At 33.6% G+C, this 24,387-nt stretch overlaps 1 protein-coding gene and 1 non-coding gene across 7 annotated transcripts in view; one reads left to right on the top strand and one right to left on the bottom strand.

The window, feature by feature from the left end:
* Window positions 1-927: 927 nt before the first annotated feature.
* The window catches only part of LOC113502137 (calmodulin-A-like), a 67,377-nt gene continuing 43,917 nt past the window's right edge, over window positions 928-24,387 (bottom strand). Inside the window, exons 3-9 of one of the 6 annotated variants that reach the window (XM_026883530.1) lie at window positions 24,027-24,111; window positions 22,261-22,421; window positions 11,267-11,300; window positions 10,617-10,718; window positions 3,228-3,363; window positions 2,195-2,343; window positions 928-1,688 (exon numbers count right to left, since the gene is read on the bottom strand). In XM_026883530.1, coding sequence (XP_026739331.1) covers window positions 1,657-1,688; window positions 2,195-2,343; window positions 3,228-3,363; window positions 10,617-10,718; window positions 11,267-11,300; window positions 22,261-22,421; window positions 24,027-24,111 — 699 coding nt within the window. In that variant the 3' untranslated portion in view covers window positions 928-1,656. The other 5 variants (XM_026883529.1, XM_026883524.1, XM_026883525.1 and 2 more) reach the window with 5 other exon arrangements.
* Window positions 6,759-6,832, top strand: Trnat-agu. The gene has a single exon. It is a non-coding gene; the product is annotated as a tRNA-Thr (tRNA).

The raw sequence follows: 24,387 nt of genomic DNA, 5'->3' as shown, positions 1-24,387 counted from the left end.
AAAAGCTGGCATAAATTTAATCTTGCAAAATTTACGCACAATCTGACAGGTAAGAAAAAGTGTGCAATTTTTAACATTTATTTCAATTAAAAGCTTCAAAATAATATTTTCGTGTAATAAAATACCTAAACCGAGAGACAAGTTAACTGTTTACAAAAAATATTGACACAACCGAATACTTTTATGACTATTTTTCTTTTTTATGTAGGTACTTAGACATTATTTCATCTATTATGCTTCTAAAATGTAAATTTAGTTGTTAAAAATGTTTTAAAGACTCATTACACGGTTTAAATCACAAAAGCGTAACACGGACACGACATAACATAATATATTGTGTGTAATGAATCCTTAATATATAATTATTTCTATTGTTACATTACGATTAGGTAGATATTTTATACATATATTAGGAGCAAATCAACAATAAATACATACAAATAAAACATTGTTCTTTTGCATAATTGTTAAGGTTAAAGAATTGTTACATACATTAAATTTTGTGTTAAAATTGTTAAATTAATTCAATTTATATTATCATCTACAATTCGATTTTGAAAGATTTTGTTTCAATAAATTAATTAAGGTAAACAAATATTTAAATAAGTGTTAAGACGTCTTATCATGTTTTAGAATTAAGGGCTACCATTTTGTTTCATAAGGTGACTTTGTTGTTGTGATAAATTTAAAATAAAAAGAAGGCTTAATTTTGAAATTTTGCAATCTAAAAGGTAAACCGAAGAATAAGTCAAATTTAAAATAAAAATATTATTAATTAAACGTCTTACTTTTTTCTTCGGGACAACCCTGGCATTTTATGATGTTGTATTTTTAAATTGAATAAATCAATACAATTTTAGCTTTTGTAAAATTATTACTCTCTTTTAATTATTTTAAGTTTTCGTTTTGAGTGACAATTAAAAAAGATTTTGTAAACATTTGGTAGCCCTCAATTATTTTGTTTATATTTATTTTTAGACTAATATCAAGCGCTTATCATCATTAGTTCATTATTTTTGTTCGCACATACATTTATTAAGGCCTTAAACACTTGCAGGCATAAACACAAAATACTAATACACACACCGACTCACTAATCAGTACTACACTTATAAAATGTCAATCGCTCTCACCGATATTGACTAGGTGCGACTAATTTGTCGCAGTAAAATTCGACTATTTTCAACGGATTTTGTCTACAAATGAAGAGACTTTTCGTATATCTGTCAACGTTGTGCTTAAAATTTGTCGTAATTGTAAATTTTTAATAATAAATCGCGAGAAAATCTGTTGAAAATCGTCGCTTTTATTTTAATTTGAAACATTTGCGAAAAACTCATAAATCATCGATAAAATTTACAGGAACACCGACAAATCATCAGACGCGAAACTTCACTGTTGCGACAAAAAAATCGCTGCGACTTGTCGCATGCGCGACTAATCGCAGCTGCGATTTTTAGTCGCGGTGTTGGTAATGTGCGCGGTAACTGAAATAAGGGTACGTATACACTGCCACCAAGCGCGTTCTATAAAAAGATCCACTTTAGCAACACGTCTATATTTCTAGATCAGAGTTTCTTTCCCTCCGTACCGCTGGAGGTACGAGTAGGGGCACTGGCTTCCGGGAGGTTCTCTCTTCGGCCTGTGGTCTGCATACTAGTTTTTCGACGTCAGTATTGTCACGAACTCTGGAACGCATAATTAAAATTAATTTAAGTAACTTTTCTCAGATAATACTTTTTAAGGTATGACTCGGTTTAAATCAACATTTGAATGTTTGTCAGCAACACGAAGTCTTAATCGTTGTTGAATCGTAGCAAACTAGTGTCTATTTAAGTAATCATTATGAACTTCCTCAATCAATAACCTTCTTAAAGGGAAACCTTACGAACTCATTCGCCCCGGGGAAGTCAGGAATGGTGTTAAATTTTACCCATTGGATATAAAATTTACGGTTTCTACTATCTATCCTCTCGTTCAGTCATTTAACATTACAAAATGGACCATTTTCTTTTAAAAACGACTCCCGCGTCAAGGACTTTAATTTTTATATCGCCGGGGGTTTAACAAACATTCAAATCACATACAAAAGACACCCAATTTCAAGACAAGCATTCGTAAATCACACAAAAGCTTGTCCAACGCGGGGATCGAACCCGCGCCACGTTGCGCACAAGCAGTCGGTAGTCCTCACCGTCGTAGTTGACCATGCCGTCCCCGTCGAGGTCGGCCTCGCGGATCATGTCGTCGACCTCCTCCTCGCTGAGCCGCTCGCCCAGGTTCGTCATCACGTGGCGCAACTCCACCGACGATATCAGACCGTCGTTGTTCTTGTCGAATACCCTGGAATACCAGGAAGGAAGACTTTAGGTTTTAGTTGTTTTTGAAGGCAAACAGATCAAGGGTTTTCATTTTGGTATGGCGTAATCGTTATGAGTACTAGAAAGGAGTTTTGAGTAGTATTTGGTGGCAAATAGATCAGAATAGATGGGCTTTTTCTTTTTGATTTTGGCGGTGGAATCCTAGTGTAAGCTCCCTCAGGGGAACATATAGTGTTAGACTCTTAAGACTTGACTAAACCTAACGTCCATCTGAATGGAAACCTTTAGTTTTGAGACATTTTCGATGGCAAATAGATCAGAACAGACGGGTTTTCGTTTTGGTGTGCCGTGGGAATCCTCAATACACACCCGTTTCCTCGGGGTATGGAATGGAGAATGTCAGACTCTTACTGACTGAACCTAACCTCCGCCAGAAAGGAAGGTAACTATTAGTTCTTGGTGATTTTCGCTGACAAACAGACTAGAACCATTTTGGCGGAGGAATTCTCATGGATCCCTTGGAAGAGGGGACGAATAGTGTCAGAATCTAGCTGACTAAACCTAACCGCCGGGTGATGTCAGCTGCGTTTTGTGTTTCGGTGTATGGCAATGCGTCGCAATTCTTCATGACAGGCTATTTTACGCTGCGAGACTTGTTTTAAAAGGTACTGGTGGGTGGAACCTAACACAGCATTTCGTTCGAAACTGGTTACTTGGTCGAACTAGGTTTCAAAGATGCTCGAAATGCCTATTAACATTCTAAGACTAAAAGAGAGAAATGAAACTAGCTGTACACGTCATCACGCCCATGAACATTTAGTTTAATCCAGAATCACAGACACAATTTCGATGCTGAATTTCCCCCTACAAAGATTAAATTCTGACTTTATAAAAAGGTGTGTATACCTGAAAGCCTCTCTGAGCTCGTCTTCTCCATCAGCCCCGCGCATCTTCTTGGACATCATTTGGAGGAACTCATTGAACTCGATGGTACCGTTGCCGTCCTGGTCCACCTCCTTCACCATGTCTCGGAGCTCCGTCTCTGGAATGTCACAAGTACCATTTGAATACTCAATGTCTTCTAGTTTTTGCGGTACACCTGGGAATGTGGAATCATGACTGTCTGTTTTCCTTACATCTAAGATCTTTTTTTTTCAGTTTGGTACAGCATTTTACGGTATCGCCTATTAGTAGTGGCAAGACGCATTCTCTCTATACGAGATGTGTCGCGAGATCCATACCCACGTAAGGCAAGCATTTGTATGATCCACGAATACTGGAAATAATTCGTGGACATGCACAAGTATGTCCTTGCGCATGTAACTTAAACGTTAAGGACACACATCCAAACCATTAAAAGTTTGAAACTATCGCGATAGATTTCTTTAATGCCTAGGTATTTTTTACAGAAAATAAACTTAACTTCCCACAAAAATATTTCATTTTTGAAGGTTCTATCGCAAGCACGATGATTTCCAAATCTACTTAACAAGTGCACACATAAGTGTTATTTAATACTAAAATTAAAACGTCTGCAAACCAGATAGGCCTATTTATCTTCCCAAAAAGGCTGCTGAACACGGACAAACGAATAAACTTATACAATATACCCGTATTGTTCTACACCAGAGTTTATCTTGCTAACAGAAAGTAATACTGTAATAAATTATAACAGGATGCCTGCTACGTGGCCAGTTTCACCCAGATAAAACTTGCCTATAGCGGCTAGGTAATATCTAAGATATTTATCGAAAACTTTTGTAAGAAACAGTAGACATTGTAACTTTATTATGAGTTTCCAGATTTTGGGGTATTCTTAGCGAGTTATTTATGTCTGCTACGTTTAGAAGGTATGATGATAATGCTTGATCAATGTATCAACAACAAATGAACAAGAAATGACCCTGTCTTTTAAAAAAATCGTACTTTTCGTATTAATTTTAGCAGTTGACGTATTTGCGAGTTGGTGTAAGCCTCCAGTACCGTAGCTCTTAAACGGTTGAACTGGCTTTGTGTTCAAAATAGGAGGAATTATATAATAACACAAAAGGTATCTAATTAACTTTTTAGCCACTCTTAACCACTTTTAAATCACTCTTCACCAGTATTCAACTGATCACCAACTAGCAAAAAGAGCATATGGAACAAACAACCTACATGGACTAATGTTATAACTCATTTTACAAGAATGTTGTTTATACAACTTTATATCCTGCATCATACGTTTATCACACAATATTCATGAATTAATGGCTACTTGCAATTACGCAATCAAAGTGATTAGTATAGGCTTGGCAGTTCTATGCATGGATGTGTATGCACTTGGTGCACGTTCGATCCAAAGGCCGGCAAAGTATCATTGTGAATTTTTAAAAGTTGTATCTACTTTCTTAATCTAAGACACCGCTGAAAAACTGGTGAAGAAAACATCGCAAGAAAATCTGGATTCCAAATATTGGAATCTGAAACCACCAACCCGCAATGACCTAGATTGGTGATCAATGCTTAAAACCTTCCTGTAAAGTAACAGGTCTGTGCCCAGCAGTGGGACGTATATAGGCTAGTATTAATGCAGTATGTAAGTGATTCATAAACCAGTTCCATAAAAATACCACACTTTATTAGCCTGGCGCAGGTTCAAAATGAGGTAAAAATCAATGTTAGTTTAAAGTCATATGTTGTTTTTTTTAACTCCAGTGAGAATATTATGACGAAAAATATCACATAAAAACCTGACGCAAGTTTTCTTTAACAAACTTTAGATTTCTTGAGGCTTTCATCTAACATAGAAACATTTATACGTGCTATTGCTTTATAATAATTGTACCTAAGTACCTGTTAATATTAGATTACAGAAAGACGGAACCCCTTGAGAGACATCCTCAAGTGAAGAGTTTATACAAATGAATAATTCATTATGACTGAATGAAATGTTTATCCAATTCGAGTGAATGTAGGGAGTATAATTCGATGTTTCAACATTTTTTTTTGTATTTTTATGCTGCTTAAATATGATTAATTTTGTACTGTTTATACATGGACATGTATATATGTAAAATAATTATTAGTTCTCAGAAGATCATTTGATTAAATATTTGTAAATTACACCAATTTGGTGAAAGCGGGAAAAACAGAACCCTGTTAGGTACTAACGCTCTGCTGTAGATCCATTTCTGAGTCCGTCTGTCACCAGAATGTATGACCTAAACTGTAATAGGTAGAGTTTAAATTCTCAAAGATGATGTATTTCTGTTGCCGCTATAGAAACAAATAATGAATGTTATCGTCTGTTACCGTCAAAAGCATGTGGCAATTAGTTTTCTTTAGTCTATTTGTAGGTATATCTTCGTGTCGCAAATCCGACTCGTATCAGACCGGTTTTGATTTTGCAGTTGTTATGTTTTTTGTAAATAGACATATCCATATGTAGATTATATTATTATACACCGTGATTTTTTAGTCGTCTTACAAAAGCAGCCCAGTTCATGTATCCAATGACTAGAACACGTTCATGATAAAAAAAATGGTATTTATGAGATTTGAATAAATTTAAAATGCAATTTTTATTCAATATTATGATGCAATTCGTAGATTTTTAGAAACACAGCTCTGTTGCGAGCGCGGTCCGAGCCTTGTAACAATGGTGAGGGGCGCGGGCGGCGGCGTTTTTATCATTTTTCAGAGTATTTTCAGATTTTTCTTTTTTAATTTTTCTTCGTATTTATTGTCTTAGCTGATGATAAAAAAATAATTATCGCGCCTAGGGGTATTTTACGTCGGAATGTCGGTTACATGAACTGGGCTCCTTTTGTAAGACGACTTAAAAGTCACCGTGTATATTATAGATAATAAAATACCATTATTTATTAGTAAAGCTATTCATTCAATGTTACGGATTAAAAATTTCAATGTGATAGAATAAATTAAAACATTATTGACATTGATAGATAACGGGTGCTCATAAATTCTATTACTTAATAGAGATTATTTGTACATGTTCAAGTACCTATAGCTATATGGTGAAATAACTAAATAGATAGAAGATCTTATTCGTTTCTACCTTATATTGTGGATAGCCATAATATATTATGAGAAAAATGGTTTTGTTTTTATATCAAAGGACAACTGTGCATCTATTTTATTAAAATACAGTTATAAAAACGTGATTTTCTAATTATTACATCAGCTTATTTACCCAGGTCATTGAAGAGTGTAATTAATAATTAATTGAGTCTTGTAAATATCTTTCAAAGTAGTAAAGTTTTATTGAATTAACGCCTTCACGTAATAAATTAATTATTTAATCTGTCGCATAATAGGTTATTTAATTACTTTGGTCAATTACCTATAAAGTTCTATAATTAAACCCCATAATCATTTGCTGATATTTTTCTTTATGATTGTGGTATGATACACTATTTCGCTCGAGGTATCATCGGCGCCGTGGCTTAGTTGGTTAAAGCGCCTGTCTAGTAAACAGGAGATCGTGAGTTCGAATCTCGCCGGGGCCTTCTCGCGTTCTTCGTCATCTTTTTGTGTTTTAAAATTAATTTTAAATTTTTTTGAACGATATCTTTTGTTATGATATATATATTATGTAGATTAATTTTTGAGTATTATTACCATATAAAATTAATAAGCGGTTTTATTTTGAATATTATTTTAATTTATATTTTAACCTTTTTGTTAGGATGACCTTAATAATGCCATTGACTCAGTTTTAAATATAACTGCATCTGGGGCCACCAAGTCGAGCAAAAAAACGTCACGGCCGTACCATCCTTTGCTCGAAGCAATTCAGACCATTTTCGACCCCCTGTAACTTCGTTGTGGATAAAACTAAAAGACTGAAATTCTTGAATGTTTCATATAAATATATCGAGACTTCGCCATCGCACTAAATAATTGAATTTACATGTGTTTTCAGGCGATTGAATTACACGTGTTTTCAGGCGATGGCCAAGTCTCGATATATTTATATAAAACATTCAAGAATTTTAATATTGATATACGTCACTATAAGATGCTGTTAATTATTAGGTTACGACTTAATGCTTCGAGTACGGAGATTCCAGACACAATAAAATTGATTTTCAATTGTTATCGATCACGATCGTGGTCTTAGAGACTGGACGTATTAAGACAGAAAGTGGTATCACATGGATCTCACAACTTTTTACCGCAGAACAACTGAGTTGCGAGACTTGGTTTTTTTGACAAGTATTGTTTTTGATGGGATAACATTTACATTTTGGCACTGTTTTTGTGTTTGCGAACTACGATTATATCAGTGCTCTAATTTATATTAACTGACTATACTGTTTTTATATAGGTACAACCGGATATAATATATGACCAGAAAATCTTGTTTTCCTGTATACATTATTTCTAGGGAATTTATGGTTTTGAAAAAAACATAACTTATGTATGACTGAAAAGGAAATGTTATATATGTGAGTATGATATGAAAAGTAGTTAGCAAGTAGGTAGTTCTCTGACTAACTGAATGTGCATAAAAAAATTAATCAAAATCTATCAAGTCGTTTCCGAGGAGCATGGCAGAGGTAAACGAGGTGAATAGAGGTATTTTCGAAGCGGATAAATGGATTAATAAATTATGAATTAAAATTAATGAAATATTTATGTTGAAGCATTTTTAAAATTTCGGAAATGTAGGCATACGATCCACAAAAAAAACCTTTTTCTTATTCATCTCTTGGAACTCCACTTTTTACGTTATTTAAGATTGTGAGACGAGAATTTAATATTATGTTTTAAGAATAATTCCATAAATAATACATATGTAAATGCAAATCTTGCGACAGCAGCGAAACAGCTGATGCAGTTGTATTTTTGGGCGGGTATAATGTCATTTTACTTTATTTATTAGGTACTCTTATTATTCATTAAAGCAATAAAGTTTAATTTAACGTGTGTTACGTCAAGACTATTGTGCATGTTATTGTTAGTAATAATAAATTGTAAACCATAATAAATTGAAAGAAATATGACTGATTGAAGCGTTAAGCGTGTTAATTTTTAAGACAATGGCACTGAAGGGTACAATTGAAAATAATTGTTAATTCTGATAAAAATACATGTTTTATATACGATTGGATATATTGGTTGTATGTAGTCGGCTTCCATGATTTGTGTACGTCTGGTGTAGGCATTTTACTAATATACAAGCTTTACTTAGTTTGAGACTAGATGGCGTTGCGTGAGTCCTTACAAAATAGTATATCACTGAAGATCGAATAAATTTGTGAGGTTTCTTTTTTTAAGTACATTTTTACTTATTATAACTGTAAACGTTGTCTGGAGACGTTATGTTCTAAATTAAGTTGTTAATTATTGTATTTTATTCTGTAAGTGATTTATGTTATCTTTCGAGAAAAATAAATGTCTTTAACAGTAAGTAGTGTGAACTGCGTATGTGTAAAGTAAAACCTTTAATTTGTACTGTGAAACATTTTTCAGAAAAAAAAGAAAATGTTCTTTGACACTTCTACGTATTGTCTAATCGAGCCTTAAAACATAAGAAAACAACGAAGCCATTTAATAGGTGATATTATTTTAATATTGACAAAGACGAGGGTCATTGCCCAAATCGCTCGCACCTGACCTAATTCGAAACTCCAGGGATATACCCTGCTAAGTAATCAGCTTTTAAAAACTTCCACAATCTGTAATCAATAAAATTTTATGATAGTATCGGGAAATATGCCCAAAACGTGGATGAAAAAAGGTCTTGTTTACGATTATGTGTTTTTTTGTGCGGGTTCAGTTATTCTGTGAGGCGTTAGGTAGTTTAAATTTTCAGCATATTATTTTTAATGACGTCTGATTTAAGGTTTTTTGTTTTATGTTTACTTTTAGCTCAAATTATGAAAAAATACTGTTTTGTTACGCAAAAAACGTGTAGGTTTTCTCAGGCTAAATAATTATTGTTTTAAATATTTGCTACCTGTAGGAGCCGAACGATTTTTAACTGAATTAAACAGCATACTATCAATAATTATTTCTCTGTCTATTTATAAGCGTGATCCGTAACACAGTTTCAAATAGATTACAATAAATCATTATTTGTCAGCCTTTGTATTAGTGTACAGTTGATCCAAGAATAAAACACAGTATTCAGTATTTAATAAACTCGTGGATATGAAAACTGTGCAAAACCTATCAATTTTCTTCAAGAGAAACTGCCCTCGGAGAAAAAGGAAATCAGAGTCAAAGTATGCACATGCCTTGCCTCTATTTCAAATTTTATTAAAAATTTCATTCAAAAGTGATATTAATTTCCAACATGAAACTTCAGTTTTAAAATCTCGTTAGTACAACAGTGTTGAAAGTTACTCGTTCAATGTTTAATTCAGCTTGTATCAAATTATTCCTGCATGTTAAACATGGTGTAACATTTTTAATCATCCTCTTTAGTATGATGAGTTGGTTATTACTGTTGTTTTTGTAATAGTTTATGTGTAAATTTAAGGCAACTCTTGCTGTTTTAGTTATTATGTTTGTTGTATATCTAATATATAAAATTCCCGTGTCACGATGTTAGTTACCGTACTCCTCCGAAACGGCTTAACCGATTTTTACAAAATTTTATATGCGTATTCTGTAGGTTTGAGAATAGAACAACATCTATTTTTCATACCCCTAAGTGATAAGGGTTGCTGACATTAAAAAAATATATTTTATTTTTTGGACGAAATTGTTTGTTTTTATTTTTTTATAATGTGGCATTAAAACTACATACAACTAGAAAAAAAAATCGGCAAAACAACGTTTGCTGGGTCAGCTAGTTATATTATAAGGTTGTTTGTAATTTATGTTCTGTAGTGTTGCCGTCTTCTCTTTAGTGCTTGTTATTAGCACTATTTTTGTGCCGAAAGACATTTAGTGCAGTTTACCATAATCTGACAAAGCCCAAATATTTTACCTTTAATTAAACAAAGAGTATTTGGTTTTTTGACTGAAATTTTACGACGATATAAATTGAAATGAAGATTTATTTACCATGATTTTTAATACAAATATAAAGGTGTCGGTGAAATTAAATTGGAGATATTATTTTCACGATAAAAATCAGATCCATAACTGGCCTTAAAAATTGCGTAAACTATCTGATAAAAAAAACTCATATAAAATTTACATGGGACTGCCAATCCCGTAGATTGTGCCAAGTTTGAAACAATACTTTTTGAAACCAAAAATTGGTCAAGTAAGGTTGATGGTTGATTTTGTTGAGGCCAATATTGGCGCCAACGTGTGTCAAACTCTCAATCTTACCTGATGGTCTTTGTCCCAGCGATCGCATGACGACTCCAAGCTCGGCCATCGTGATCGTGCCATCTTCATCCTTATCGAACAGCATGAAGGCTTCCTTGAATTCTGTCAAAAAAGGATCATAATCAATGAAAGGGTTAGAGGATTATCATCTCTTGAAGAAAGACCTTGCAGTTGTGGAAGAGAGATGCTGCTCTACGCCATGCTCTGTCCCTCTTTCACAACTGCAAGGCTTGAATTACGTTTTTTTTCTACTTAATCTACACCTAATTATAATCTATAATATTTCCTAGGTTAAGTCCACATTATTACATTGATTTTGCTGCTGTTAGAAAGTCTATTGCTTCTGTCTTTGTCCATTCTGTGAAGTTTCGTAAAACATTTGGCATTTTACAGAAGAGAATTCAGTTGATGACGTTTTTCTCGAAATCCCAAAGTAACAGCGTTTTTCTAGATCTAATAAAGGGATGGCTGAACTATTTATGGTTGTTGTGATTTTCTTATTTGATTGTTCAATGTGGAGTTGCCTGTTGGTGATCACCAGGAGAGCTGGAGAAAGGAGTTCATATTAATGAGTAAAATGTGATTAAGAAGATTTATTGTTGTTTTAGTACCGTTGTCAAAGAGTTTTGAAGAAAATTGAAAAAGGTTACCTGCAACTTGTTCTTCCGTGAGGCCATATTCCGACTGTAAAAAGAATAAAAATCGTTTCAATTTAAGGCATAATAATATTTATAAAAACCCTATTTTTTATCTTTGGCTTATGTCGTGTACAGTTTTGCTTGTGAATAATAGACCATTTATAAGTTTTTATTTATTTTTATGAGGTCTATTCAGTTAGCCTCTAGGGATGCATTTATAACACTGAGCTGTAGGCAAAGAGTAGGCATTCCTCTAGGCGTAGAACACTTAAAAGAAGAAAATCTTAACTAAGAAAGTACAACGAGAATTTTAGTTAAACTGAAAGCGTACGTGCACTAATCCTGCATCCATTGCAAGTATTTTCCTAGAGAACTAACGTCATAATATTTTTTGGCCATCTATCTATTTTTAACAATAAAATTAATATCTTTCGGGTATACATATTTGGTACAGAAATACGTACAGAAACTTGTCGTATCGCCAGATCGCTGGTCAGTCTTCTTAGCCTCCTGTATTCCTTTTTATAAACATCGTCTCTGGGAGTGGTTTCAGCCATTTTTATACCACCCTAATTGTTCTTTGCTAAGAGTATGTTAAGTGTCGCTCTCTGGAGTTTAGCGAGAAGGTATGTTAGTAAATTTACTGAATGTATGATCGTAGTTACATATTGGTTTTACAGAACGAACGCATTTTTTTGTAAGTATTTTTTAACCGAAGTGTAAGTTTAAATCCAATCATTTACTTATGATTTTGGTCGTGAAATGTAATCGTTTGCTGAAAAGATTTTAGTATTGTATACCTAGTTTTCCTTATTGGTTTCAGGCCGATATTTTTCGAACATTAGTTAAAAACTATTTACAGCCTAAATTAAAAATAAATGTATTAGAAAAATCATAAATTTTCATCTCGATTTTGACTAGTTCTTTACCAGCAGAAGCATAATTGCCATCACACACAAAGTCTACTAAATTCACCAAAAATAATAGTTTGTAACCTTTAGGAACTATAAAACCTTTAGAAAATGTATGACCACTCAAAAGTTTCATCGATAAGCAATAAACTTTTACCGATATCTAAAACTTTTGCAACCGTAGTCTTTGTTTTATCAAAGGAAATAGGTTAAGTGCCTAGTTCTTTGTTCTTTTGTTAAAGGTGTTGGTTCTTCATGAACTTTACTGATCTATATTGCTAGCAGTGAAAGCCTAGTGGTATGGCCGTTAGACTGCTTATTCGAAGGTTGTAACTTCAAATCCTAAAACTTTATTTGGCAAAAGGAACTCATATTGCTATAACAGTGCAAGAAAACGCCGTGAGGAAACCAGCAGAAGAAAGATGCTGCTTAACAACGTACTGCTCTGTCACGGAAAACTGCAAAATGGCCGAAAGCGCCCAGCCCCTTTAGCCAAGTAAAATTTTAAATCGTTTAAATCAATGGAATGGACTCGAAATTTTGATAAATCAAAACGGGACGATTGGGGAAATGTCTTTTGACCAGATAGGCTGGACAAAAATATGAATTAGGTCATGGATGAACTTAGAAAAAGGGAACACGTCACGCGATGCGCATTGGCAATAGATTTGGTGAGCGTTTATGGCAATTCATGCAAACCTGTTGCGGAAAATCCAAAAAAACTAAGAAGTCGACTTAAACTCTTAGTTGACCGTTTTTTCCGCGGATTTGATTATTTATTGCAATTACACTGTTTTTTATTTATTAAATACACGGAAAAAATAATGATTAGAAAATGTATGCATGACGTATGTATTTAAATATATAGTAGAGTTCAACTATTGTAAAACATTATAAAATAAGCCATTATATAATTATGCAACTGACGCTTGTTTTACGTCTAGAACTTACTGCAGTTCTAGACTCAAATGACTACTGGTAAGGCGAAGGTCGTTAAAACTTGACTAAAGCTGTCGTTAGACTGAAACTGCACTTAGTGAACTAGTTTAAAGTTCTAAACCTTACGCTTTATAAGGTTTTTAACCTTTCGAAGTTCGAGAAATTAAAAGGATGTTACTTCTACTTCTTCTGGTAAAGGCTCATTCTTTAAACAATTATCGTTTTCTGATGAAAAAGTATATCTATAACTTACAATGCAAGAATTACAAAGAGATACAGAGCTTGTGTAAGAAATACAATCTACGCCTTTAAATTTGTGCTAAGTAATCTAGAAATGTGTAGAATGTTTCGCCCACCCCAAATTAAATAATTGGGATAAGGGCAGGGGAATGATGATCAATGTCAAAATGTAGAATCCTGCCAAAACCTTATAAAAAGTACTTGAAAAGAAAAGAACGAATTCTTCTTGTGTACTGGCTTTTTCCTCACGACGCTTTTCTGTTGTAATTGTCGAAAAGAGATGCTGTTTTTTACCGTGTATGGCTCTGTTAAACTTGCACAGCCACAATAATATTAATTTAAGTGTTAACTATATCCTCCAGTTAGCCGTTAGGCGACGAAAAAATTAAGCGTAAAATATTAGGCGCAAACATTAAACAGATGTCATATAGATCATTTGATGACAAATAGGTAGGCGAAAAGTAAATATAGTTTGACCGAGATTCGACACCGACTAAGACAAACATCTATGATTAATAGTAGGTGTTACACAAGATTTTAATCGATTCATTGTTTACATACTTAATTACTGTCTCTTTTTTAAAAGAACGATGACCTTAAAGAGAAAAAGGATGGAAGAGTTTCAAATTCCAAGAAAAATGCTTGTCTTTAAAATGATTGTGATTTGATGGCTGACTATGATATGAAAATATAACAGATTGTATTAACATGTATTTTGATGTTGCGTTCCAATGCATTTGTTAAGAGACAGAGACGTGACTATAACAAAGACGTCACACACTATGACTCACAAAACTATATAATAAATATTTATAATAAAAAGCACTCCACAAATCACACACTTTTTAACTCAACACGATAATATTCTAGACTGGTCTTTTAAAAACTGCACGCAAAAGTAAACAAAGCAATATGGCGCCAAAAGCACGATTTGTTTTTAATTTTAAAACTTTTACCACGAAACACGCCAAGGTCTTTTTGTTCCACGTTCGAAATAGTAATTTATTGGCGCGTAAACTTTACTTTTAATTTAAATAGCTGCGTTCTTATTTTAATCTTAGTTATCGCGTTTTTAATTTTATTTTGAATGATTATGTTATCGTACTGGCAAATGACACGCGACGCGACAATGTCAGTTTGGTTATTAGTAGAATTCTATATTTAAATTTATTTTCTCTGATTGTTTTCTGGCTGTTCTACAATAGAGCTACTTTCTGACATGTTTAATTGCTTTGATTTATTTAATTTTGTACACAATAATGTCAGTGAATTAAATCGTTTCAGTTCGTTTGCAGGTCTACACTGGTCTGATTTTCTTCCCACAATGTTCTACAAATGCGATTAATTTACACCACAGCTATTTTGACTCAAACATTTTCCTTATGTCTAGTTTGTATATGATAGAAAACATCTGTCCCGCTTGGAACGACTATTTATAATATCTTTAATTCAATGAGTTACAATAGATACACTTAGATTATATCATTTAAATTATGTTTGATCCAATATTTTTGCGGTCGATGTAGAACAAATAAATTTGGTCCGTCATCTTGGCACGATGCGTATCATTAATAGAACTGAGCACTTTTGGCGGGAAACGACTTATTACCTATCTCATCACAAGTCTAGTGACATCAATGAGTCTAAAAGAGTAAAGTATTGGAATTCACAAAACAGTAATTAATACATAATTTTATTGAAATGTTCAGAAAAAACAACTATCTAGGCAAGGAGAAGTAATTCCTCTATTTTTTCTGTTTAATTACGGTGTTTGTAGGTATGCGATAGTAGCGACATCTGTTATTCATAACTGAAAACGCATATTTGACAAATTGCACAGGTAAAATATTTTAACGGCTGCCGGCCGTTGTCCTAATTGCTACAGCAATTTGTTTAGCGGCTGGGCAAATTTAAGCTACATTTTGCATTTTTCATCTCTTTGTTATGATTTACTCGAAACGAATAATTGATATCATCGAGCTGCTGTATTGTCTATTAGAAATGGCTGATATAAATGTTGTTTTAAAGGCAGGCAGCTACTGTGAAATATCACAGAACGCCTAAATTAAAAGTAAATCCCACGAAATATTCGAGTGATTTATGACGCCTACAAATATGCTCTGAGCAATGTCTCTTAAACATGACTGAGTCAATTTTTTTGACAGGCGTTTCAATTATTACAATAATTTATTTTAAGTTATCGATCAACCTTACTTAATACTGAATATTACTTGGAAATTGGAGCCCATTGATTCGTTTTTGTTTCCGATCTCTATCCCAGGAAGTAACTTTTTTATTTCACTAAGAACGTTGTTCAAAAAAAAATTCAAAGCCCACATTTACAAAACAAAAGTAATCTCAATAAAATTAACTAACGTCATTAGATTAGACATTCTGTCCTTCGCTGTCTCATTAAAAAGTGAGACAATGACATAAAACGGAAAATGAATACAAAAATCTTGTGTACCTAGGTATTTTTATGTCGATCGTAAAAGTTCTGATTTGTCAAGAGTCGGCAAATCAACATTGTTTTCGGTACTTATATATAATTTACAATGCAAATAAAGTTTGGTCTTGAAATATATTTTTATTGTGGTCAGATACACGTTGATAGTTGACAAAAACAATATATTTATACTGATTTTGTATTATTTTTTTATTTTACGACTAACGAATTCAGGAACAAATTTTTCTCTTTTCGCACTTTTGATGTGAATAATCCAGTGTTTAAGGGTAGGCCTCTGACATGTCTTAACACTATTGATAAATTCCTTGGTGTCTTCCTCACGTTATTTCTCTTCACACTTTAAAAAGTGAAAATAGCTTTGTCATACGCATATTTATTCTGCTTTTTTATGTTGTATAATAACAAACAGGCATAGACAGACTACAGTCAAAGACATTTCTAAAATGAATTTGTCTCATGTATAAAGATAATTAACTATATTTTCGGCACACACGGTCTGAAATATCAAAGGTTCCGACTCTATATTTTTATACCGACTGGTAAGAAAATCCCTGCTGGATTTAACTAAAAACCTTATAATTCACATCTAATGATACATTTTAATAACTACTAAAATATTATTATTAATTTCGTGAATTTATTAATACAGTTTTACCCTTCCGTTATACTTTGATATATATTTTTTTGACATTAATGCCCTCTACGAAAAAGTATCGGCGGTAGGAAAGTCGTAAAAAGTTTGTCAATGTGTAAAAATAATATCTATTTCAAATTGAATCAATAAACTACATGTTTAATGGAACGGTGACGTCACACGAGCATTTAAAATGCTGGAACGATGTTGGCAAAGTAAACTGGGTGTGCAGAAAATCAACAGTAGGTATATTAATATTTCAAAATATTGCAGGTGTTTTAAATAATTAAAGTTATAGTAAATGTTGACATGATGCTCGGCAGATTTCAGTTTGATTAATAATATAAATATAAATAATAATGAATTATTATATTAAAGTGTAATCTATTAGAATTGCTGACTTCGTTGGTGGGGTTTTTTTACGAAGAAAAGAGGAAAATTCAATACGTCTTGTTTAGTTTCTTTTAAATTATTTTTTATGTTTATAATTAAATGAAAATTTGTAAGTCCATGGACTTGCACTTGACACTTTTTTTTCTATTTTTTTAGTATCATATCTCTTTTTTGATTTTTTAAAAATATTACATAGTCTTGTTTGAAGTGGAACTTCTGTTTCCCCTGTCATATGTTTCCAGTGAAATAATGTACGCCAGCTGATAAGCTGATGATTTGACAGTCACAGCGGTGGCAAACGATGCAATAACAATTATTGTTACGTCTGAATCGTGATGTCTCACAGTTCATCTTGAAAATATTCAAATACATGTATTTATAGAATAGAAATATTTGAATATATAGAAAAAAGTGAGAAAAAATCTTGAACATTATTTTCGGCGAGGAATGCTCATTTTGTATTAGATGGTTATCATGGTGTGGGATTAACCTGGTTGGTTTCTTTTCTGGAATATCGCATTCTTTGCAAAATAAAATAAAAGACGCACTCAAAAAATAAGAACAGTGTTTAAAAGGTTTACTCTTTGAACTCATAAAAATTACAAAAAAAAAAACAATATGTAATCTATTAGGTTTAGAAGAACCTCTTAAAATCAATATTATTGCAGTTGTTTAAGTGTGACAGCACACTACAGCACATAAGTGCCAAGTCATCGAGTTTGAAGCTACCCTGAACATTTCAGCCTGTTAGTTAATGGGGAAGTGCGTCAGAATTGAGTTGCAAAAATCCATCCGGATCGACAAACAAACAAATAAGAAAAAGTTAGTGTATAAGAAAAGAACGAAACGCTTCCTTTTATGTTATTTGTAAAATGTCATATTGTCAGTAAGTAAATACGTAGGTAAAAGTGTTCTGGCCACAGTTTTAAATAATGGACAGAAAACCTTTCATAGTTCTCTTTTTAACCCTTCCCGAATGAACCAAATTCATACAAAACGCAAATTCCATCTGGCTTCCTCGAAAAATTAACTGCAGAAGTTTCATTGACATTCGTGGACACCAAAAGTGAACAGACTTATATAAATTGGCTGTTTTTTTTAAGGTTTAAGCTTAAGTCTTTATTGTACACCATATAATAATTACAGCAGTGATTCTTAGTACATACAGTGTAGGGTTATTGTAAAACTTACTAAATGTAACCCCCGTGTTAGTTTGTGTAAGAGGACATTCAGATTTATTAAGAGAGCTTGCACCCATAATACAAGTTCATTCTTAGCTTGGTTGTTCGTCGTCTTACGCGATTAAAATGAAAACTTTATTGACATGACTTGAACGTGTATACAATAGAAAAGAATAGAATATTATTTACTGTACACTACATACTGAGTACCTACAAGATTTTGTATAGACAAATTTTATTATATGTATAGATTGCTTCGTATTACATTTTATATGAATGGTAGTCTTCTATCTTCATAATGTCACATGAGTTAAGTACTAATATTCGTCAAAAAAATATTTTTTATTAAGACTGAAACGCGCTGGTCGCACGTGGCCGGAACTTGCAAAGAATAGAAAGGTGTGGAAGAGAAAGGGGGAGGCCTTTGCAGTGGGATCAAAAAGATTGAAACTTCTGTGAATATTTTGTCTTCGACCCCTCTTTAACGATTTATAACGTATAGCCCATAAAACCAGCCCCACAGTGGTATCGTTAAATTCCAATTTAGCGTATTCAGTCGCGGCATTCATCGTTATTTTGTAATGATCTCGATCAAAATGGTTTTTGAATTGTGTTATTCATTTAACATTTTTGTAAATGTGAATTTTTGTTGTTTGTATTATTGTAGCCTGTAATTGATATGAAAGGTATATGTTGTATAGGTGTATGGTGTAAGAGCAAGGTTGGTAGCTGATATTTGTATGTTTATTGGTGCTGAATTCTTAAATATTTTTTTTGTATCTGAAGTTGAACTTTGTATTAAATTAAATTTGAAGGTTTAAGCCCCGACGCAAAAAGAGGGATGTATAAGTTTGACGTATCTGTAGTCTGTCTGTGGCATCTTAGCTCTCCGATTGAGGGATTTCAATTTAGTTTGTTTTGTATTAAAAGTGGATTATGTGACGTTCCTAGTCATGACGTTACATAAAAACGGTGGAGCCATTTAAAAGTTGTTAAGCCTGAAAGTTATTACTTACGAGGTTTAATTATAAAAAGAAAACCATTGTTTTTATAATCAAAAGTATTACACAAAACAAACTATTTGCACGAAACACCAATTATAAATATAAAATAAATGCAAACCCTAAACCTTAATTTATCGTTGCTCAAACAAATTAAAAAAAAATCAGACATAACACAGATAAACATAGAAAGGGAATATCAAAACATGGCGGCCATTACAATAAATATCTCTGCTAAGCAGTCCCTGTCAGCAACAGAGTTAGTTTATAATTAATTATATCAACGAATATCATCTTACCAAGCCTCCTTACAAAATGTTGTGAACACCTGCGGTTTTACATCTTAAATAAGATTTAGTTTATTCGATGCTGGATTTAAAAGGATTAGTGGCAAATTAAAGATTTTTTTTAGATGACAATTTGTAAGGGATTCTCTTGATTTTGTGAAAGACATTTCAATTGTAAAGTTTAATTAAAGTATTGTGGTTATGGTTTTGGTCTGGTTTGTTTAAGTTTTTTGAAATGAATCTAAACTCATTTTAAGATTTTTTTTATATTTGACCCTTCGAACTTTGGTCATAATGATACATTTCTAGGAAGTTTTTTTCCTCTAGAAGAAAATATTACACACAACATTACGTTTCGGTGGAGCTACTTTTTCTAGCATCGGTAGCACTATTGTGACACGAGAATTTATATAAACATATATTATTGTTTAAACTTTTCTCAACGTCATACAGTAAGTCGATTTTAAAACTAAACATTTAGAGATTAAACCTTCTTTGTACTTTTTCCCCATTTGAAAACATCAACATGCCCAAAAAATATTTTAATAAATATTTATAACTTAAAAAAAGCCGCCGGAAACAATTAGTAGGTACAAACCTACGACCAACCACATTACTACTCTGCGGTTACAGGTAAACATAACTGCTTGGATGCTTCTCAACTATTTTCGTCGTTTTATTTCTATGGACCATTTCCCGTTCCCTTCATCTTGACCGTCAAAGACATATTTGTTTACCTACTGATCTTTAGAGCAGGCCAATAATACTAATTCATCTCCCGTCACCCATTCATCAACAAACACATCGTTATTCTAACGAGAGCATCATTCGTGGGGTAAATGGGTTGGAATTTTGCCTGGCTTGTTGGTCTAGTGGTTAGAGGCTACGATTGCTATATCGGAGGTCTTGGGTTCGAATCCCACCTAGGTTAGGTGTTTGTGTGATGAGCAAAATATTTTTTTCTATGTGTGGGTAGGTATATTTTTTTCTAAAATATGTATGTGTTACTAGAAAGACCTTCATTTTCATTTTGACTAGATGGCGTTGTGTGAAAGTTGTGGATTTTTTCGGTAACCTTGAGCTTTACTTATTGGTGATTTATGTAGTTTGAGTCAGAAGGTCTAACAGTTGTTAAAGTTACACTATTGCATTTGTGTAAGCGTGACAGCGCACAACACGGTGCAGAGCTACGTCTCTCTCTCACACTTCTTAAAGAGCTTCAGAAGCTTCTACAGGCTCCCGAAATAGCGTAAAAACTCCTTATCGATTCGGATAAAAAAATAAACACTTAATATTCAGATCATAAACAAAAGATGAAATTCAACGCGGTGTTTGAAATTTGAAAAATATTTTTGTATCTTCAACAAAATCAGCTAAACAGAAAAGTGTGTTCCTGACAAAATCAAAATTCAATGCAAATACAAAAAAAAAACAACAGCGAGAAACAAAATCCTGTCTACGAACATCATTCTATAATCCAATCACAAGCGCGATTACGCTTTCTGGATCGCGAAAACGATGGTGAGAGCGGGATAGATAATATGAAAAGTAGGAGTTGGAAGGAGATGGGTGTATGTTCCCGCGATAAGGCTGTTTTTATTCTTATGCGGTAGTTTGTTACTTTAGGCAGTTTGTTTTGGTATAGCGGTGTATACGTGGAAATACAGCGTTGATCGTTTATTGCATACTTAGGAGGAATAGCAAGAGACTAGGTTAGTAACTCGGCCACTTTACTCCAAACACGTATTTTATGTGTGACGGTAAATTGGCAGATATAGTGCCAAAAAGTCTTTGAAATATTTTATTAAAGAATACCTTTACAAAAACGTTGTTTATGAAATGTCTGCTCATACATTGTTTTCTTCGACGTGTACACTCGAACACAATTAATCTTTATCCAAGTTATGTATATCCAAGTTATAACACCCCCTTTTTTGTGTCCGAGGTTATTAATCAAGTGAAAAAGATATTTCAGTCATTTAGTTTATTATATTCGCCTGTAGTGCACTTCCAGTGCCTGGCACTTAAAAACAAATTGCAGGAATGTAAATAATATCAGCCTATTTACTTCCCACGGCTGGGCACAAGCCTCTTGCCGTATGTACGCAATGTGTCAAAAAATATCACAATTTTCATTTGTTTTGTGAAATAAGTTCCCCATTTTTCTTCTAAAACTTTTTCTTTAAACAGCCATCATCAGTCACTCAAAAAAGGAAATTCTCTTCAGGTAAAAATGTTCTGCATTTTACGGAGAATGGAGAATGCAGTAAGTTAAAATATGAGGATCATTTCGTAGTTGCCTCTACCCGTGGGAAATTGATGTGTAACGTACGAGGCAATGTATGCGCAAACGAGTTTTCATCACGTATTTGATGTAAGGAGGCGTTTAAATTATTGTAAAGCAACTTTAGGTTGGATTATTCATTTTTAAATTTGGAGTATTCTTCCACTGCACCAATAGCCAAATGGTTGAGGTTCTCATGTCATAATCAATGTTCATGTCGTATTGCGGGTTTGATCAACGCGTAGGACAAGCGTTTGTTTCACTAATGCTTGTCTTGAGTCTGGGTATCTTTGTGCATGTTTCTTGTATGTTTGTGAAACCACCCCTTAGAGAAGGATTAAAATTTTAGTGTTGGAGACGTTTTAAATAGAAAAAATAATAGTATTATCTTATGATGATGTTAAGAAGAAAATCAATAGTAATTCGCTTCCCCTTACTCTATCATCACGTTCAGCTTCTCTCAACTTTCTTGATATACATAATGTTTGCTTACAGCTTAGTGCAATTTCCATACTTCTAAATGCACCCTCATAAATTAAAAGTCCAGAGAGACTTAAGGTCTACCTTTGACATAGTAGCAGTCAAATAACTGCATAGATCAGTAAAAAAAAGGAGAGATCTATCTAAGGTGGTCATAATATCTCATTGTAAAAAAAATCCTCCACTTACCAGATTAATGGTGACTATCAGCTCGTACTGCTGGTGCTTGTGCCCTTTCTTCTTCTTCCCCTGAGGAGTTTTGACTGCCGCCGCCGCCGCCGCCTGCTTTGGTGGCGCTGTCTTTGCCGCGCCCTTGTTCGCTGACGGCTTCACGGGGGTTTTCGGACCGCCTTTTGTGGATCCACCTGAAAAGTGCTCTTTTTATCCGTCGTCGAGACTGGGGAACTTAATGGCTACTTAAGCTTTTTAATGCCAACTACTTATTGATATTTTATTCAAAGAAAAAGGGTTATAGTAAAATTAGTAGTGTTTATCATTCCGCAGTGTTTTTCTATTCAGTAAAAGTATCTCAAAGAACTATTATTACTGAATAGTAGGTACACACCAGTTACTATTTCAAACTAATGACCTTTTATCTTCAGTAGTAACATAACATTCTTCATTAACATTGCGAACAATTGAAGTAAATAATACGTCATTTTGAAAACCTTAGCCGATATCAATTGATGTCTTGGATTAAAGACATTTAAATTTTGTTTTATTAGAGAGGTATGAAATTGCATGGACGCAGCATCGAATATAATTGCAATATTGGATCTAGCATTATCTCCCTTAACTAATATCCTAGTAAGGATGCTTAACATGACGTAATGAAGCAATTAATATCCCTATAATCACATGCTTCAGAAGCTTCAGCATAATCCAAGCGTCTATATGGTTTGCATACACGTGCGGCAATCAGACTAAGGGTCTTTGCACATTTGAACATTTCAAATCACCCCAACTCAACTCACAGTCATCATCTTCCTGGCCTCTACCCAACTATGTTTTTTTTTTAACCTGATGCATCTAAATACTAGTGCATACATGACCTCCTTAACTCAGTTACTTGGGCAGCTAGATACTTCGTATTAAGAATGGTTGTCACACTTTCTAGCTGACTACCCGTATCGATTGTTAAAGATCTATGAAGTAACAGTCGGGACCAACAATTTAAAGTGCCTCTACGGAGGATCTATCCTTATGAAATAGATGATCAGCCATCCACTGACCGCCTAGGATAAGCGTAGTTTTGATCTATAGATCAACTTACGCAGATATAGCTTAGCGTTGATCTCCGAATTCAACTCACTTTCGGCTTGTATGCGAAATGTAAGCTTCATATTGGGTTATAGCCGTTGCACACGACGGCGACGTCTCCGTATTACTGGTTCGTTTTTTATACGGAGTATTCCACGCATTGTTCACTTTACTTACATTTTGGAGCTATAAGTTGAGTTGCAGTAAAGTCAGTGTGAGAGGACCTTAACATCTACTTCACATTCAAGGCATGTGTTACAGTAATGTCACATGCTCTTGTGTTGACTCCTGTGTAATCGCCGTTTGAAACTATTCTGCATAGAAAACGCTGCAATTCTGTATGTATATTTAGTTCATTTAATATCTGATATCTAAGTAAATAAATGTTATAGGTTTTGGGATTTGAATTTGGTCACGTTTGAATGCTGGCTGGTGTGCATTTGGCTTTCTTTTGAATCAGCGGCAGTATTAAGTTAATTAGCTGCAGCCGTTGTGGAAGTAAGGCGTGGTTACGAACACTGTTTTTAATGGCGTCAATTTTATAAAAGAATAGCCTTTGATAATTTTTGAAAGTTCACTTCCTGGCCTTTATTTCATTGATTTTATAAAACATCTAGTAAACTTTTTAAAGATCCGATGGAAAGTTATGTATGAACACTCAATTATGTATTAAAATAATATGCCGAATTTATAACCTTTTTGACAGGGCGGTGTTGCTTTCTGTCCGGCCGCGTTCTTCTGGTTCACGTGACCACCACCATCTGCCGGCTTGTTCCGCGCCTGCAAACAAAATAACAAACATTAGCAACATCAACATACAAACATAATATATGTATATATATATATATATATATACCTATGAATGTATGTAAATTGTCGTGGAAAGCGTTAATGACGATATCTATAAGCCTGACTATTTGTTATGCAGACTAATGGCCTTCAAACAATAACGCACGGGAAAACGGAGGATACAAATTGAAAAATTAAATTGAATACTTCTTATCCAATCTCAATAAGGTTTATTTCTCAATGGTCGGTAATTTGCTGCAGAACGCA

Source organism: Trichoplusia ni, chromosome 16 (assembly GCF_003590095.1).
Source record: "Trichoplusia ni isolate ovarian cell line Hi5 chromosome 16, tn1, whole genome shotgun sequence".
Taxonomy (NCBI): Eukaryota; Metazoa; Arthropoda; class Insecta; order Lepidoptera; family Noctuidae; genus Trichoplusia; species Trichoplusia ni.
Note: the sequence above shows the minus strand (reverse complement) of the source record. Positions and strands in the feature narration are given on the sequence as shown.